Source organism: Oncorhynchus clarkii, chromosome 15 (assembly GCF_045791955.1).
Source record: "Oncorhynchus clarkii lewisi isolate Uvic-CL-2024 chromosome 15, UVic_Ocla_1.0, whole genome shotgun sequence".
Lineage (NCBI taxonomy): Eukaryota > Metazoa > Chordata > Actinopteri > Salmoniformes > Salmonidae > Oncorhynchus > Oncorhynchus clarkii.
In genome coordinates this window covers 24,981,686-25,001,525 of record NC_092161.1, presented here as the reverse complement: position 1 = coordinate 25,001,525, position 19,840 = coordinate 24,981,686, and the positions used below count along the sequence as shown (strand labels likewise).

The window sequence follows — 19,840 nt, the reverse complement described above, 5'->3', positions numbered from 1 at the left end:
TAGCAACACAACATAACAACATGGTAGCACCACAGCATAACAACAACATGGTAGCAACACAACATAACAACAACATGGTAGCAACACAACATGGCAGCAACAAATGACAACACAGTGTGGTAGCAACACAACATAACAACAACATAGTAGCAACACAACATGGCAGCAACAAATGACAACACAGTGTGGTAGCAACACAACATAACAACAACATAGTAGCAACACAACATAACAACAACATGGTAGCAACACAACATGGCAGCAACACATAACAACAACAGTGTGGTAGCAACACAACATAACAACATGGTAGCAACACAACATAACAACAACATGGTAGCAACACAACATAACAACAACATGGTAGCAACACAACATGGCAGCAACACATGACAACACAACATGGCAGCAACACATGACAACACAGTGTGGTAGCAACACAACATAACAACATGGTAGCAACACAACATAACAACAACATGGTAGCAACACAACATAACAACAACATGGTAGCAACACAACATGGCAGCAACACATGACAACACAACATGGCAGCAACACATGACAACACAGTGTGGTAGCAACACAACATAACAACAACATGGTAGCAACACAACATAACAACAATATGGTAGCAACACAACATAACAACATAGTAGCAACACAACATAACAACAACATGGTAGCAACACAACATAACAACAATATGGTAGCAACACAACATAACAACAATATGGCAGCAACACAACATGGCAGCAACACAACATGGCAGCAACACATGACAACACAGTGTGGTAGCAACACAACATAACAACAACATGGTAGCAACACAACATAACAACAACATGGTAGCAACACAACATAACAACAACATGGTAGCAACACAACATGGCAGCAGCACAAAACATGGCACAAATATTATTGTGCACAGACAACAGCACAAAGGGTAAGAAGGTAGAGACAACAATCCATCTCGCGAAGCAGCCACAACTGCCAGTCTGCACAGAGAAACACACAACTTTGTGTGTGAGATAATGTGTGTTTGAGACAGAGAAACACAACAGTGGGTCAGCGTGTGAGAGAATGTGTGTGTCCCTTCCCTTCCCATTCTCCAAGCAGTTTGTTAACATGTTGGTGCGTGTGGGTTAAAGTGAGTGTACAGTGCCTGGTGTGTGTGTCCCTTCCCATTCTCCAAGCAGTTTGTTTACATGTTGGTGCGTGTGGGTTAATGTGAGTGTACAGTGCCTGGTGTGTGTGTCCCTTCCCATTCTCCAAGCAGTTTGTTTACATGTTGGTGCGTGTGGGTTAAAGTGAGTGCACAGTGCCTAGTGTGTATGTCCCTTCCCATTCTCCAAGCAGTTTGTTTACATGTTGGTGTGTGTGGGTTAAAGTGAGTGTACAGTGCCTAGTGTGTGTGTCCCTTCCCATTCTTCAAGCAGTTTGTTTACATGTTGGTGTGTGTGGGTTAAAGTGAGTGTACAGTGCCTAGTGTGTGTGTCCCTTCCCATTCTCCAAGCAGTTTGTTTACATGTTGGTGTGTGTGGGTTAAAGTGAGTGTACAGTGCCTGTGTGTGTCTGTTTCCCTTCCCATTCTCCAAGCAGTTTGTTTACATGTTGGTGCGTGTGGGTTAAAGTGAGTGTACAGTGCCTGGTGTGTGTGTCCCTTCCCATTCTCCAAGCAGTTTGTTTACATGTTGGTGCGTGTGGGTTAATGTGAGTGTACAGTGCCTGGTGTGTGTGTCCCTTCCCATTCTCCAAGCAGTTTGTTTACATGTTGGTGCGTGTGGGTTAAAGTGAGTGCACAGTGCCTAGTGTGTATGTCCCTTCCCATTCTCCAAGCAGTTTGTTTACATGTTGGTGTGTGTGGGTTAAAGTGAGTGTACAGTGCCTAGTGTGTGTGTCCCTTCCCATTCTTCAAGCAGTTTGTTTACATGTTGGTGTGTGTGGGTTAAAGTGAGTGTACAGTGCCTAGTGTGTGTGTCCCTTCCCATTCTCCAAGCAGTTTGTTTACATGTTGGTGTGTGTGGGTTAAAGTGAGTGTACAGTGCCTGTGTGTGTCTGTTTCCCTTCCCATTCTCCAAGCAGTTTGTTTACATGTTGGTGCGTGTGGGTTAAAGTGAGTGTACAGTGCCTGGTGTGTGTGTCTGCTTCCTTTCCCAACATCCGTCACAACATCCTCTCACACAAACAACTAACACATCTGCTCCCAGGCCAGACACAAAGGAGAAGGAAACGCTTTGGCTAGTGCCTATCTGCTCCTCTGTCACACTCCTCCTCTCTCTCTCCATCTTATTCCCCCCCTCTCTAGTAAACGGTGCAGCAGAAGCATTATGTACCTACTGTGTGGTTGAAGTGTTACTGAAGAGACATTAGGGACTGACTGTCGTGTGAGAACAGAGAGTACGGTCGTCGCTTACCAGGAACCAACCACTACCTCGGAATGGTGTGTGGCAAGGTTCACCGAGAGCGGGTTTAACACACACACACACACACACACGGTTCGGCATGCACACACACACACACACCACTGCCTTTGATTTTTGCTTGCACCTGCATGTACAGTGCCTCTGCTTAGAGTTAAGATGTGGAGAGGGAGAGGGAGAGGGAGAGATCCTCTTACTTAATCCTGTCTCAAATGAAATGGAGTTTCACTTCTGAAATCCAGAAAATTCCACTTCTTTTCACTTTAAATGACATTTTGGCTATCTCAACCATTCAGTCAGTGTATAAATAATGATTCGAGAATATCACTGGGAAAAATAATTGCTTTCTGAGTGATATTCTTCCCTTCATCCCCTTCAGACCAGGGGGCAAAACTCTTCCTCCTCTGTTCTCTAAGTGGGTGAAGTTAGACTTGGAGATTCTCTCTCTAACACAATGACAAACTGTAGTGCTCTAGTGCACTTAAACAAAGTGCACTGATCAGGAACTGACTACAACTACGAGTTCTGCAACTATCCTAATGTAGACAGACGTATGTGTGTGGGGATTGACAGAGGTCAAATCTGGTCTGTTATCGGTTATCCTGTACTGAACTGTACCAACACAGCAGTGCTAAGCTGGGCTACAGAGCTACATAGTGTCCGGTTGCTGAACCATGGAGGGGCAGTATTGGGTGTACTGTAGGACGCTAGGAGAGCCACGTCCCCTCATTAAACAAGAGAACAGTCGCTCCTCTGAGGACAGTCGCAGTACAATGACATGGCTGTTCACAACCACAATCAACCTAACGTCACCATCCTACCCCTCTCCAGGGAGCCTGGTGCACACACACACACACACACACACACACACACACACACACACAATCAATTCAACTCCACTGCGGGCGGTCACATACACACAGGAGCACTAAGTTTGTTTGTCTTTGTTTTGGAGCTGATTTGGCGTGGAGATGAGGTGAGGTGAGGCCACCAAGCATCTCCTCTGGTAAAGAACTAACAAAGCTTACAATATACTCTACAGTATTCTAATCTAGTTTTGAATCAGGTGCCGTGCAGAGTATTTTGAATAATGTGGAATATTTGGGGGCAACATCTTAGCATTTTTTGTGTGTTGCAAATCAATCATATTTAGCCTCAATATACAATGAGTGTCCAGGGGTGGTTGATAGCTTCCTGTCTGCCATTCATTCACCAGGTTGGGAGAGAGGAGGGACTGGAAGTGGAGAAGTAGCCCAGCGGAGGCTATCTGTTCCAGCCACCGTCGGCTTGCCTCCTGGGCCTCCTGAGGGTCCTGGGGGTCCGGGGCCTCTGGGTCTGCCTCCCTGCCTGATCCCTGGGTCTGGAGGGGGGAGTGGGGGGTTAAAATGTTAAGCTAGCTGTAGGGTTACAAAATTCCAGTAACTTTCCCCAATTCCCGGAGGATCCCGGACTTCCTGGTCATTGCCTCCTGATTCTGGAAAATCTGGGAATTTGGGGAAAGTTACAGAAATGTTGAAACGCACACACAAGCACGCCCTCGCACGCACGCACACACACATGCACACAAACTCACTGTTACCTGGTTGAGAACAGCCAGTAGGTGTTGGGAGAAGGCACAAACAGCTGCTACCAGAGACTGACAGAATACCATATCTCTTCTCAACTGGATCTCTGAGTCTAGAGGGATGGAGGGAGGTCGAGAGAGAGAGGGAGGGATGGAGGGAGGTCGAGAGAGGGAGGGATAGATGGAGGGAGGTAGAGAGAGGGAGGGATTGAGGGAGGTAAAGAGAGGGAGGGATGGAGGGAGGTCGAGAGAGAGAGGGAGGGATGGATGGAGGGAGGTCGAGAGAGAGAGGGAGGGATGGGGGATGGATGGAGGGAGGTCGAGAGAGAGGGGGAGGGATGGATGGAGGGAGGTCGAGAGAGAGAGGGAGGGATGGGGGATGGATGGAGGGAGGTCGAGAGAGAGAGGGAGGGATGGAGGGAGGTCGAGAGAGAGAGGGAGGGATGGATGGAGGGAGGTCGAGAGAGAGAGGGAGGGATGGAGGTCGAGAGAGAGAGGGAGGGATGGATGGATGGAGGTCGAGAGAGAGAGGGAGGGATGGATGGAGGGAGGTCGAGAGAGAGAGGGAGGGATGGAGGGAGGTCGAGAGAGAGAGGGAGGGATGGAGGGAGGTCGAGAGAGAGAGGGAGGGATGGATGGATGGAGGTCGAGAGAGAGAGGGATGGATGGATGGAGGGAGGTCGAGAGAGAGAGGGAGGGATGGAGGGAGGTCGAGAGAGAAAGGGAGGGATGGAGGGAGGTCGAGAGAGAGAGGGAGGGATGGAGGGAGGTCGAGAGAGAAAGGGAGGGATGGAGGGAGGTCGAGAGAGAGGGATGGAGGGAGGTCGAGAGAGAGGGATGGAGGGAGGTCGAGAGAGAGAGAGAGGGAGGGATGGAGGGAGGTAGAGAGAGAGAGAGAGGGAGGGATGGAGGGAGGTAGAGAGAGAGGGAGGGATGGAGGGAGGTAGAGAGAGAGGGAGGGATGGAGGGAGGTAGAGAGAGAGGGAGGGATGGAGGGAGGTAGAGAGAGAGGGAGGGATGGAGGGAGGTAGAGAGAGAGGGAGGGATGGAGGGAGGCAGAGAGAGAGGGAGGGATGGAAGGAGGCAGAGAGAGAGAGGGAGGGATGGAGGGAGGTAGAGAGAGAGAGGGAGAGATGGAGGGAGGTAGAGAGAGAGAGAGAGGGAGGGATGGAGGGAGGTAGAGAGAGAGGGAGGGATGGAGGGAGGTAGAGAGAGAGAGGGAGGGATGGAGGGAGGTAGAGAGAGAGAGAGAGAGAGAGAGAGAGAGAGAGAGAGAGGGATGGAGGGAGGCAGAGAGAGAGGGAGGGATGGAGGTAGAGAGAGAGGGAGGGATGGAGGGAGGTAGAGAGAGAGAGAGGGAGGGAGGGAGGTAGAGAGAGAGAGAGGGAGGGAGGGATGGAGGGAGGAAGAGAGAGGGAGGGATGGAGGGAGGTAGAGATGGAGGGATTGAGGGAGGTAAAGAGAGGGAGGGATGGAGGGAGGTCGAGAGAGAGAGGGAGGGATGGATGGAGGTCGAGAGAGAGAGATGGGGGATGGATGGAGGGAGGTCGAGAGAGAGGGGGAGGGATGGATGGAGGGAGGTCGAGAGAGAGAGGGAGGGATGGGGGATGGATGGAGGGAGGTCGAGAGAGAGAGAGAGGGAGGGATGGAGGGAGGTCGAGAGAGAGAGGGAGGGATGGATGGAGGGAGGTCGAGAGAGAGAGGGAGGGATGGAGGGAGGTCGAGAGAGAGAGGGAGGGATGGAGGGAGGTCGAGAGAGAGAGGGAGGGATGGAGGGAGGTCGAGAGAGAGAGGGAGGGATGGAGGGAGGTCGAGAGAGAGAGGGAGGGATGGAGGGAGGTCGAGAGAGAGAGGGAGGGAGGAATGGATGGAGGTCGAGAGAGAGAGGGATGGATGGATGGAGGGAGGTCGAGAGAGAGAGGGAGGGATGGAGGGAGGTCGAGAGAGAGAGGGAGGGATGGAGGGAGGTCGAGAGAGAAAGGGAGGGATGGAGGGAGGTCGAGAGAGAGGGATGGAGGGAGGTCGAGAGAGAGGGATGGAGGGAGGTCGAGAGAGAGAGAGAGGGATGGAGGGAGGTTGAGAGAGAGAGGGAGGGATGGAGGGAGGTAGAGAGAGAGGGAGGGATGGAGGGAGGTAGAGAGAGAGGGAGGGATGGAGGGAGGGATGGAGGGAGGTAGAGAGAGAGGGAGGGATGGAGGGAGGTAGAGAGAGAGGGAGGGATGGAGGGAGGTAGAGAGAGAGGGAGGGATGGAGGGAGGTAGAGAGAGAGGGAGGGATGGAGGGAGGCAGAGAGAGAGGGAAGGATGGAGGGAGGCAGAGTGAGAGAGGGAGGGATGGAGGGAGGTAGAGAGAGAGAGAGGGAGGGATGGAGGGAGGTAGAGAGAGAGGGAGGGATGGAGGGAGGTAGAGAGAGAGAGAGGGAGGGATGGAGGGAGGCAGAGAGAGAGGGAGGGATGGAGGTAGAGAGAGAGGGAGGGATGGAGGGAGGTAGAGAGAGAGAGGGGGAGGGAGGGAGGTAGAGAGAGAGAGAGGGAGGGAGGGATGGAGGGAGGAAGAGAGAGGGAGGGATGGAGGGAGGTAGAGAGAGAGAGAGAGAGAGAGAGAGAGAGAGAGAGAGAGAGAGAGAGGGATGGAGGGAGGCAGAGAGAGAGGGAGGGATGGAGGTAGAGAGAGAGGGAGGGATGGAGGGAGGTAGAGAGAGAGAGGGGGAGGGAGGGAGGTAGAGAGAGAGAGAGGGAGGGAGGGATGGAGGGAGGAAGAGAGAGGGAGGGATGGAGGGAGGTAGAGAGAGAGAGGGATGGAGGGAGGTAGAGATGGAGGGCGGTGTGGGGGAGGGAGAGAGGGAGGAAGAGACAGAGATAGGGGAGGTGTGAGAGAGAAAATTAACTTGTTATCGATGCTGAACACAAATTACATTAACTCCCTGGGTCGAGTCAAAAGTTTTTCAAAGTTCAATTGTGGTCAACGTTCAAGTCAGTTGGGCATTAAACATGAATTTGAAATACATGGAGTCAAAAGACAGGTGGTCTGTAGCTGAAAATAAATTGTCTGGTGCCATCATTTCCTGAAAAATAGCCTGCAAGGAGAAGTTAAGCAATCCACTCATTTTAAAATGGGTTCAGGAACCTCCAGTAGAATTCATAATGTGCTTCCTCTATGCCACATTATTATATTTTATTAAATTATTTGTTAGTATTTAACTAGGCAAGTCAATTAAGAACAAATTCTTATTTTACAATGACGGCCTACCCCTACCCTAACCCGGACGACGCTGGGCCAATTGTGTGCCGCCATATGGGACTCCGGATCACGGCCGGTTGTGATACAGCCCGGGATCAAACCAGGGTCTGTAGTGACGCCTGTATCACAGAGATGCAGTGCCGTAGACCGCTGCGCTACTCAGGAGAATCTGTTCACTCTATAACCTTGAGAAATAGGGAGATATGTGTTCTTAAGGGGGCTGTAATGGGATCATGAGGGACTTTGTCATGACAAAAATGTTCCTGTAGGTGTTTTAGGAGGGCTTAGCTAGTGTCTCAATTACCGTGTGGAGAGAGAGCTATGTAGATGATCTGCAGTTTAGTCCCTAGAATTCAATTTCACTCCTCTGTTTCATTGCAGATGTGTGTATTGAGGACACTGTGGTGTGTGTGTATGTCCCTATCAACTGTACATTGTTTTTTACATCCAAGGCATTTAAGAGGAGAGGAAAACCAACCTGTGTACTGTAGTAGGACCAAGAGCAGTCGTGTCTTCACCTCTGGAATAGTGAAGAACAAACCAAAGTTAGACTCTCAGAGACTTTAGGATACTTTGGTGCTTTTGATAGGATGTCTCTCACCAGCCGCCCCGTTAGGTCTAGATAGGTCTCTACACATGTGAAGACTAACTGAAGTGATTGGGACTGAAGTGATTGGTCCACACCTTCATTACCGGTCATCTGCTCTTGGCTCTTTCCTCTTCTGATTTTTTTACTGAGACACAATTGATTTATTTCAGATAATATGAATCTGTGTGTGTTTAGTATCAATATCAAAGCCACAGTGGTGTTTGTGGAACATTAAAAACCTTGGCAGCATAGAGGCTGGGTGAGAAAGTCATCTTGAGAGGTTCCACTGTTCCACTGCTTATTTCACACACAACGCCACACACACACACAAAGTCACACACACAAAGTCAAACACACAGAGTCACAAACACACATACAAAGTCAGAAACAACCACACAAAGTCACAAGCACACACACAAAGTCAAACACACACACAAACAAAGTCACACACAAAGTCACACACACACACTCACTTTCACGGAAGTGTGATCTGATCAGGGATTTAGGCACACATACACACTTAATTCCCACACAAACACCCACTCCGACAGAAATAAATAGAGTCAGAATGTTGGATTAATACACTGCGCCTTCAGAAAGTGTTCACACCCCTTGACATTTTCCATATTTTGTTGTGTTACAGCCTGATAAAAAAAATGAGGTATTTGTGTCACTGGCCTACACACAATAACCCATTATGTCAAAGTGGAATTATGACATTTTTACAAATTAGTTCAAAATGAAAGCTAAAATATCTTGAGTCAACATGTATTTAACACCTAAATAAGTTCATGAGTAAAAATGTGCTTATCAAGTTACATAATAAGTTGCATGGACTCACTCTGTGCGCAATACAAGTGTTTAACATGGTTTTTGAATGACTACCTCATCTCTGTACCCCATACATACAATTATCTGTAAGGTCCCTCAGGCGAGCAGTGATTTTCTAACACAGATTCAACCAGAAAGACCAGGAAGGCTTTCCAATGCCTCACAAATAATAACACCTATTTGTAGATGGGGAATAAAACCAAAAAACAGACATTGAATATCCCTTTGAGCATGGTTATTGATTACACTTTGGATGGTGTATCAATACACCCAGTCACTACAAAGACACAGGCATCCTTCCTAACTCAGTTGCCGGAGAGGAAGGAAACCACTCAGGGATTTCAACATGAGGCCAATGGTGTCTTTAAAACAGTTACAAAGTTTAATGTCTGTGATAGGAAAAAAGTGAGGATTGATCAACAACATTGTAGTTACTCCACAATACTAACCTAATTGACAGAGTGAAAAAAAATGTACAGATTAAAAATATTCTCAAACATGCATCCTGTTTGCAACAAGACAGTAAAGTAATACTGCAAAAAATGTGGCAAAGCAATTCACTTTTTGTCCTGAATACAAAGTGTTATGTTTGGGGCAAATCCAATACAACACGTTACAGAGTACCACCCTCTATGTGTTCAAGCATAATGGTGGCTGCATCATGTTATGGGTATGCTTGTAATTGTTAAGAACTGGGGAGTTTTTCAGGACAAAAAAAAAATGGAATGGAGCTAAGCACAGGCAAAATCCTAGAGGAAAACCTGGTTCAGTCTGCTTTCCACCAGACACTGGAAGATGAATTTACCTTTCGGCAGGACAATAACATAAAACACAAGGCAAAATCTACACTGGAGTTGCTTACCAAGAAGACTGTGAATGTTCCTGAGTGTCCGAGTTACAGTTTTGACTGAAATCTGCTTGAAAATCTATGGCATGACTTGAAAATGGTTGTCTATCAATGATCAATAGACAATTTGACAGAGCTTGAAGAATTTTGAAAATAATAATGTGCAAATATTGTACAATCCAGTTATGCAAAGCTCTTTGAGACGTACCCAGAAAGACTCACAGCTATAATCACTGCCAAAAGTGATTCTAACACGACTCAGGGGTGTGAATACATGTAAATCAGATATTTTTGTATTTCATTTTCAATACATTTTCAAAAATTTCTAAAAACATGTTTTCACTTTGTCATTATGGGGTATTATGTGTAGATGGGTGAGAAATAACAATATTTAAACCATTTTGAATTTCAAGGTGTAACACAGGGGTGTGGGACGTCCGGCCTCCAGGCCGTATACGGCCTACGGGACCGTTTGATCAGGCCCCCTTGCCAATTCATAAATACATTTTTTTTTTACATAAAAAAATCATAATTTTTTCCACTAAAATAAAATAGTAAAAAAATTGAAGCGTCATTACAGCTCGAAACATGCTAAACTGAATGAGTTGCGAGGACAACTTGGTGTGGATAAAGTCATTGCTCTTCAGCGGGGTGTCCAACAAGCCGCCTTTACGAAACCTCGTTTAGATGGGGAAGATGTTATGCAAGCAAGTTCTGTGGTGAGCTAGCTTATCGCAACGAAACTGAAGCCTCATTTGGAAGGAGATTTTGTAAAAGAGTGTCTCCTTGCCACTGCAGAGTTGCTAGCACCAGGCAAAGTCAAATTGTTCCAAAGTGTCCGTTTGTCTTGAAGAATTGTCACGGAGCGATAACTGACATGGCACAAGATATTGAAAAAACATTGAAGGACTCTGCAAAAAACCTTTCTCTTTGGCATGTGATGAAATGACTGACAACAAATACTGCCCAATTTGCCATTTTTTTGTGCATGGGATTACTACTGAGTTTGACACAAGGCAGGAATTGCTGTCTTTGGAAGCCATGCATGGCACCACCAGAGGTGAGGACTTGTTTGAGTTACTTGTCTCGGCTATGAGCAAATTTGAGCTACGGTAAAAAAAAAATGAAGTGGCTCGAAAAAGGGGTTAACAGCATTAGTGAAAAAATAAATGAGTCGTCTCAGTCTTGATCCAACTGATTTAATTGTATGCAACTGCAGCACACATCAAGAAAGTCTGTGTGCACAGTCCCTGAAGCCCGAACAACGTAATGGCAACTGTCCCGTCGACCCTCAATTTTATCAAAAGCAAAGGGCTGGATAACCGCCAGTTTAAGGAGCTATTTAGGGACCTTGAATCGGAGTATGGTGATCTGGTTTACCACTGTGAGGTGCGATGGTTGAGCCGTGGAAACATGCTCGCGCGGTTTTACGGACTGAAGGATGAAGAAAAACTATTCATGGAGATGAAAGAGAAACCTGTCGCGGAACTGAGTGATGACAAGTGGATGTGTGCTTTGGCCTTCATGGTGGACTTAACCAAGTGTCTGTCTGACTTTAACATCAAGCTCCAAGGGCCGAACCAGCTTCTCAGCGATCTGCTGTCAAACGTGAAATCGTTTGAAGCGAAATTAAAGCTGTGGTAAGTCCAACTAGAAAGGGGTAACACAGTGCATTTTCCTACTCTGCAAGGACAAGAGTCTGAGTTTACGTCAGAATATGCCGGTAAGTGTGGAAAGCTTGCGAAGGCATTTTGTGAGCGGTTTAAGGATGTGAAAAGTAAACAACTGGAGTTGAACATATTTGCAACCCCGTTTAAAGTCGAACCAGCGGATGTGCCGGATGGCCTACAACACGAAGTCATTGAGCTGCAAAGCAATAGTGAGCTCAAGCCAGGTACAACAACCTCCCTCTCCTTGAGTTCTACAAAATGTACGTTAGCACTGAGCATTTTCCTGTTCTGAGGAGACGTGCACTCATATTTGCGTCTGTGTTCGGGACGACCTCCTGCTGTGAGCAGTTCTTTTCCAAACTGACTCTTGCAAACACTCGATTCTGCTCAAGAGTGACTGACACAAACCAGGAAAACCAGCTGGGAGTATCGTCATCTTCACTGCCAGCTGAATTCAAATGCCTCGTCAAAGATGAGCAGTTCCAGACATCAGATTAGAGGTGAGTTTGAACAAGTAATCATAATAACAACATTATTTACAATACTATTATTTATTTAAATAGGACTAGCACTTTTCTAAATACTCAAGGACACAAAAGTAATATTTAAACTATAAAACCAATGTCAGTGATCAAAGTCACATTAAAACATGAATAATGGAGAAAATAGCTAATTGTAATAATATGTCCCCCAAATTAATTGATAAATATCCAAATGGCCCTTGATGGCAAAAAGGTTCCCCACCTCTACTGTAACACAACAAAATGTGGAATAAGTCAAGGGGTATGAATACTTCTGCTCTACAACTCAGTAGTTGTAAGTGGTTTCATCTCAAACCTTTATATTTATGCATCTGTTGTGTGTGGTGTTCCCGAGTTTTGTTGCATCTGGTGTGGTATTCCCGAGTTTTGTTGCATCTGGTGTGGTATTCCCGAGTTTTGTTGCATCTGGTGTGATGTTCCCGAGTTTTGTTGCATCTGGTGTGATGTTCCCGAGTTTTGTTGCATTTGGTGTGGTGTTCCGAGTTTTGTTGTATCTGGTGTGGTGTTCCCGAGTTTTGTTGTAATTGGTGTGATGTTCCCGAGTTTTGTTGTAATTGGTGTGATGTTACCGAGTTTTGTTGTAATTGGTGTGCATGTACCATATTCAGCACTAACCTTCCAACTTGGCTAATGTGTGGATGAAGGCCTTTGTGTCCAGTGTTCTTTGTGTACTGTATGGTGCACTGCCTCAAGTTTGTACCTCTGTGGACTTTTACAGCAGATGGAGACATACTCATTACAGAGGCTTTTTCAAGGTCTCAGCGTGTGCATCTTACCTTCGACGAACTTGGCGATGGTGTGTGTGAGGGCCTGTACGCTGCTGGGGAGGTTCCATGGGTCCTGCTTGATGTGGACACGGAGCTTCTTGGTACAGTTAACCCGAGGATCCATCTCCTGCTGGAACTCTGACAGACACAACACAACATGTTATAATCAGAGAACGAAAGCGTACCCAAACACGCAGCTTGATCCAATAGAGAATCAGGTTCTTAACTGAGGGACTTGATCATCCAAAAAAACATACCTTAACCCAGGACGCTGCCAACAGGTGACTATCCAAGAGAATTACATTTAAATTAAAGGAGCATAGATTTGGTGTCTGCATAGAGCTTATTTTCAGGACAAAACGACATGCTTATGTTTGGGCGTAGGACACCTTTATTCAGAGCCTTGTTGAAGTGTCCTTAAGTGAGGACACTTTGGATGATGTTCTGGTTAGAACGCAGATCTCCTGGACACAGAGAGGAGTAGCCAAATAGCTCAATCAGAATCCTGAATCATTTAGAAGAAAGCGGTGTGGGATCGAGGAATGATAGGAGAGGAGAGATGTTTTTTTTTTTAGACAAGTTACTTTACTGTCCAAAATCATAGCCTGTTGTCTTGAGGGAATCGGTTTGTTGCCAAAACACTGAAGGCCTTCTTGTGATCCACCTACTAAACAAAAAAACAGGTATCTTCTTAACCAGCCTTAGGCCACCACACTGCCCACATCCCCCCTTCATCCCTCGTTGTGTCTGCCTTACAGTCACACATGAGGGGCTTTAGAGTCCTTCAAAGCCTGGGAGACACAGGGAGATGGAGAGGAATGGAGGATGAGGAACCGAACATCTCCTGCATTATTCATCAGCGAGAAGAGAGGGGTGAAGGGATGAGAGTGGCGGAGGAGAGGAAAGAGTTCCAGACATACCTCATCATTTTGCTCCTCTGTCTGAAGGTGAGAACCAACGCCCACACACACACTCCCAAATGACCCTTACATTCTCTCTCTACCTCTGTCTCGCCCTCTCACCCCGAATACCTCTCTCTCCCTTTCGTCTCCATTCCTCCAGCCCAGACACTGTGGACGTATGTCTGAGTGCCAGACAGATATGATGGTATGTCTGCTAATGAATGTCTCATTAAGACTGCTGTCTTTGTTTGGTCCTATCCGTGCCTCACACACAGTCAGCCTTTATTAGGGGGGGAGAGAGAGAGGCAGCAGATCAATTTAGGGTGTAAACACAGAGAGACACACACAGAGGGGTTAGATATAGTGTAGATTTTGGAGAGAGATGGGAAGTTGAATCTGTGATAACAGGATGGTGGTGAACTAGAGGCTTGTAAGGCATTTAGGGATTTGGTCTCCCTTGTGTGTGTAGTGTGTGGGGCTGTGAGTGTGTTTGGTGTGTGCGTTTGTGTTTCTTTTCTCTAGGAAGGAGGAATGCTCTGCCATCTACTTTATTATCAACACACACACACTACGCCAGCGATACGCTTCATCGGATCAACATAACGCACGCACACACACACACTCCTCCTAGATCAAATGCATCTGTGCTCACATGGGGCGAGAAACACAGATCAGAGGAGAGAAATGAAACATGTAAAATGTGCAAAGTGTTTGGAACGTTCTGATATTTAAAACACACATAGGGGACCTAACAACCCCCCCCCCACCCACCCACCCACACACACACACACACACACACACATGGGGGACCTAACACTTCCCCCCCACACACACACCCTGAGTCTAATAAAATATCCTCAAAGACACACAAAGACAACCAACTTTTTAGGAGAGTGTAGTAGAGGGGTATAAGCTACAGATCAGGGCCAGATGTATCCAGCGTCTCAGAGAAGAAGTGCTGATTTAGGATCGGTTATGCCTTCTCGATCACAATGAATAACATTATATGTAAGGTGGGACCTGATCCTAGATCAGCAATCCTACTCTGAAATGCTTGATACATACAGTTGAAGTCGGAAGATTACATACACTTAGGTTGGAGTCATTAAAACTAATTTTGGCAATTCGGTTAGGTCATCCACTCTGTGCATGACATGTAATTTTTCCAACAGATTATTTCACTTATGATTCACTGTGTCACATTTCCAATGGGTCAGAAGTTTACATACACTAAGTTGACTGTGCCTTTAAACGACTTGGAAAATTCCAGAAAATGATGTCATGGTTTTAGAAGCTTCTGACAGGCTAACTGACATCATTTGAGTCAATTGGAGGTGTACCTGTGGATGCATTTCAATGTCTACCTTCAAACTCAGTGCCTCTTTGCTTGACATCATGGGAAAATCAAAAGAAATCAGCCAAGACCTCCACAAGTCTGGTTCAACCTTGGAAGCAATTTTCCAAACACCTGAAGCTACCACGTTCATCTGTACAAACAATAGTACGCAAGTATAAACACTTTAGGACCAGCCGTCATACCGCTCAGGAAGGAGACGTGTTCTGTCACCTAGAGATGAACGTACTTTGGTGCGAAAAGTGCGAAACAATCCCAGAACAACAGTAAAGGACATTGTGAAGATACTGGAGGAAACAGGTACAAAAGTATCTATATCCACAGTAAAACAAGTCCTATATCGACATAACCCGAAAGGCCGCTCAGCAAGGAAGAAGCCACTGCTCCAAAACCGCCATAAAAAAGCCAGACTACGGTTTGCAACTGCACATGGGGACAAAGATCGTACTTTTTGGAGAAATGTCCTCTGGTCTGATGAAACAAAAATAGAATTGTTTGACTGTAATGACCATCATTATGTTTGGAGGAGAAAGGTGGAAGCTTGCAAGCTGAAGAACACCATCCCAACAGTGAAGCACGGGGGTGGCAGCATCATGTTGTGGGGGTGCTTGCTGCAGGAGGGACTGGTGCACTTCACAAAATAGATGGCATCATGAGGATGGAAAATTATGTGGAAATATTGAAGCAACATCTCAGGACATCAGTCAGGTTATAGCTTGGTCGCAAATGGGTCTTCAAAATGGACAATGACCCCAAGCATACTACCAAAATTGTGGCAAAATGGCTTAAGGACAACAAGGTCAAGGTATTGGAGTGGCCATCACAAAGCTCTGACCTCAATTCTATAGAAAATGTGTGGGCAGAACTGAAAAAGCGTGGCGAGCAAGGAGGCCTACAAACCTGACTCAGTTACACCAAAATTCACCCAACTTATTGTGGGAAGCTTGTGGACCCAAGTTAAACAATTAAAAGGCAATGCTACCAAACACTAATTGAGTGTATGTAAACTTCTGACCCACTGGGAATGTGATGAAAGAAAAAAAACTGAAATAAATCATTCTCTCTAATATTTCACATTCTTAATTAAAATAAGGTGGTGATCCTAACTGACCTAAGATAGGGAATTTATACTGGGATTTAATGTCAGGAATTGTGAAAAACTGAGTTTAAATGTATTTGGCGTATGTGTATGTAAGGTGTATGTAAACTTCCGACTTCAACTGTAAAGCCCCAGGCCGCCACACAGGTTGGGGCTGTGCCAGACGGATTCAATTCAGTTCATTATTCACTACAGTCATTATCTGTGTCCCACACGGCACCCAATTCCCTTTACAAATGCTCTACTCTGACTACATTTCTAGTCAAAAGTAGTGAACTACATAGGGAATAGCCAGCCATTTGGGACGTAGCCTTTGAAACCCACAAAAACCTAACCTTTAGAAACCTTGGCCATGACATTTATACAGAAACAAGAGATTTTCCTCCTTTTCATGAAAACAACTGTACACCATCTGATCTCCAGAATGTCCCGGCTCAGCAATGGAGATTCATGATCTATAGCCAGAATATGGAAACGATAGTGGTTTATTGTCACTCCAGGAAACTGATAGGGTTAAATATAGCAACTTTTCTTCCAGCTGCATTTCCTGTCCAGATTAAATTCGTATCTGAGAGTAAAGGTCTTCGGCTAGAACAGAAAACCTTCCTACACAATGAGATAAAACAAAAACAATTGATAGAAGATGAATGTTTCAGGCCAAGAAAACCTCCGCGTCCCAAATGGCACCTTATTCCCTGTTCAGAAGTAGTTAATTATATAGGGAATAGGGTGCCATTTGGGACCCACACACAAGGTGAAGCCAAAACAAGCAGAAACTGAGCCCCAAAAACTTTACTTAACAGTATATTGTTATGATGTGATCTGACAACTGTGGCTATTATATACGTACAGTAGGTCTGTATGGTGTCATCTTCACTGTTGGGTGATAAGCAGTACTGTACTAAATATGGGGCGGAATTGCAGTAAACAGCAGGCCAATGGCACAGTTCCAGATATAAGGTATTGCTCAGAGAGAAGGGAAGGTTACAGAGGGATATGAGAGGAACAGAGAGAAGGGAAGGGTACAGAGGGATATCAGGAAGTAGCAGCCCTGTGAGGGAGGCTGCAGTGTTTTCTGAGCAGGTCCTGTTTCCTCTCAAACTCTTTCCTTTGAGAGAAGGAGCGATGGATGGAGGGAGGGAGGGAGGGAGGGAGGGATACTGGGCCTGGAGTCTCTCCAATGTTATCTTACTTCTCCAAGCTCTAATAAGCACAGCTACACCCCAGCTAAAAACACTACAAAAACACTACAAAACCATACAAAAACAGCCCTTACAGGAAAAGGGAGGAGAAAAAAATATATATATACCACCATGCCAGAGAAAGGGATGCATGTGGAGAGGGAGGGGATGGAATGGAGGGAGGAGAAGAAAGGATGGAGTTTTTCCTCCCATTGAAAGGCAAACATCCCCAGAGTGTTCTTTTTTTCCTTCTGTATTTCTTCCGTCGACCAAACCCATCTGGTTACAGGAGGCTAGGGTCGGGCCTGTTTGGTTCTAGGCTAAGTATTGACAGTATGACCCAGCTGTATGTAAGAGACAACCCTCCGTCTTTACCGGGCAGTCCTCGTCAAAAGTAGTGCACTACAAAGTCAATAAGGTGCACACTGAAAGACAACCCCTCCGTCTTTACCTTGTAGTCCTCGTCCAGGTGTGAAACACTTGGTCTGTTCAAAGGCCTTGGCCACCACCGCTCCCTTCAGCAGACTGGTGATGGACTCCACCTGAAGAGAAACAGAGAGGCAGACGAAGAGACAGAGACACAGAGAAACAGAGAGACAGACGAAGAGAGAGAGACAGAGACACAGTGAGACAGAGACAGAAACATACACTACTGATGAGATGTGTTCTGTTGGCAGGGGGTTGGGGGTGTGTGCTTGTGTATCGGTAATGGTGCTGCTCCAGTTCTGTCTTCATGATTTTAGGCAGTTCAATTCATGGAATCAAATGTAATTACAGTGAAAAGTGAAAAGTTTGGACACACCTACTCATTCAAGGGTTTTTCAGATTTTTTAAAACATTTCTACATTGTGGAATAAGAGTGAAGACATCGAAACTAGCAAATAACACATTTGGAATCATGTAGTAAGCAAAAAAGTGTTAAACAAATCCAAATATAATTTAGATTCTTCAAAGTAGGCACCCTTTGTCTTTTCTTCTTAACGCGTTTGAGCCAATCAGTTGTGTTGTGACAAGGTAGGAGTGGTATACAGAAGATAGCCCTATTTTGGTTACTACATGATTCCATGTGTGTTATTTCATAGTTTTGACGTCGTCACTAGTATTCGACAATGCAGAAAATAGTACAAATAAAGAAAAACCCTGGTGTCCAAACCTTTGACTTGTAATGGATAAACGTCAAAGTTAGAAATGTTGTGTTCACTGAATGGCGTGCCAGAACTGTCGAGAATGTATGACGTTATTGTGTGGGTCCAGTCGGTCTGTGGTTGTTATGCTTGTTTAGTCTGTGTTTTTCATGTATTACTATTCCACCTCCTGTGAAATGGCTGGCTGGGTGCAATTACATCTATGTTCCATAATTGGAAGCTTGAATCAGGGGAACTTAGTAGATAGTGTAGGATAGACATACACAAATCAAAATGACACCTGACCTTACCATGCCTCTCCTTTATCTGCTGATGCACGTGAACCTGACAATAGAAATACCGTAGCGGCAGGTAACCTAGTAGTTAGAGCGTTGGGCCAGTAACCAAAAGGTTGCTAGATCGAATCCCTGAGCTGACAAGGTAAAAACCTGTTGTCCAGCCCCTGAACAAGGCAGTTCCCACTGTTCCTAGGCCGTCATTGTAAATAAGAATTTGTTCTTAACTGACTTGCCAATTGAAATAAAGGTTAAATAAAAATTAAATAAATAAATATATCAATGGGAAAAACTATCCGGACTGGTTTAGCACAACAGGAAGGAGAGGCATGTTATCATTTAATTTTGCTGAAATGAAACTGAAGTGAAAAGACATCATCCGACCCGGAGACAAACTCTCACCTGCTCTTAAGAAATCTCTGGGCACACAACAACGCTGTCTCCTGAGGGTCTCTTATTAATTAGAGAACAGAAGAGTCAACACCAGAACACATAGGTGAGGAGACAGAAAGATTTACCTGGACAAAATCTCCATGGTTGGAGCTTGGTATCAAAAAGGATTGGTGTCACTATGGCATATTTTTTAACTGTACAAGAATTCCCCTTCCCCTTGAATTGAATATGTAAACCTGTTTGACAACTTTAGACCCTTTCCAGCTATTTCTAACTTTTTCCATTGAAAAACTATATCCCAAGTATAACTCCAGTAACGTACACACTTAACCCTAAAAGCGCCAAAAAGGAACACATTCTGAATTATTTTTTTTATCCTTTCGAAATTTCAGGACGTTTTCAAGCAAGTAGGTACCAACAATTTTTTTTATTATTTTAAATACATGATTTCTGTGTTAATATGGAGGAATAAACTATTATTTTGTTGTCTACTAAACTGAACATGTGGAGTCAAAAGTTAACTTTGCGATAGTCTACCAAATTTGGCACTAGAGATAGATGCATGTACACTGAAAATATATAGGTATGGAGCCACTCCAGATTTGACCCATGGAAGGCATGGCAGCCACTAGAACAAAGAAATCAAAAATGTAAATATATATTTAACTTCCAGTCTCTTTACCAAGTTGAGAGTCTCATCTTTCAGGTCCAAATGGCACCGAGTTTATAGCTCATAGAATAAAACATTTAGAGCTAAAAGTCTGATGGCACCAGCGCCCATATTGCCTACAGATTATCCCCCATATCAGTGGCCATTTTAGGCCATACAGCTATCTAGAAACATTTTGAATGAATAACAGACTAATGTTCCTAACTAGTGACTACGGATAAAATGTACTTAAAAAATCTGTTCAAAATGTGAAAACCATACAAAAACATTTTGAAACATCAAATTTAAGGATAAATGTGTGATTTAAAAAAAATACATGCATATTTTGGGGAATTTAAACCATGTGTT

At 45.2% G+C, this 19,840-nt stretch overlaps 1 protein-coding gene across 2 annotated transcripts in view; it reads right to left on the bottom strand.

The window, feature by feature from the left end:
- The window catches only part of LOC139367099 (phosphatidylinositol-3,4,5-trisphosphate-dependent Rac exchange factor 2), a 203,630-nt gene that overhangs the window by 52,900 nt on the left and 130,890 nt on the right, over positions 1 to 19,840 (bottom strand). For both annotated transcript variants that reach the window (XM_071105143.1, XM_071105142.1), the window contains exons 29-33: positions 17,461 to 17,551; positions 12,483 to 12,611; positions 7,706 to 7,747; positions 4,003 to 4,100; positions 3,637 to 3,783 (exon numbers count right to left, since the gene is read on the bottom strand). In XM_071105143.1, coding sequence (XP_070961244.1) covers positions 3,637 to 3,783; positions 4,003 to 4,100; positions 7,706 to 7,747; positions 12,483 to 12,611; positions 17,461 to 17,551 — 507 coding nt within the window. The remainder of the gene's footprint in view (positions 1 to 3,636; positions 3,784 to 4,002; positions 4,101 to 7,705; positions 7,748 to 12,482; positions 12,612 to 17,460; positions 17,552 to 19,840) is intronic.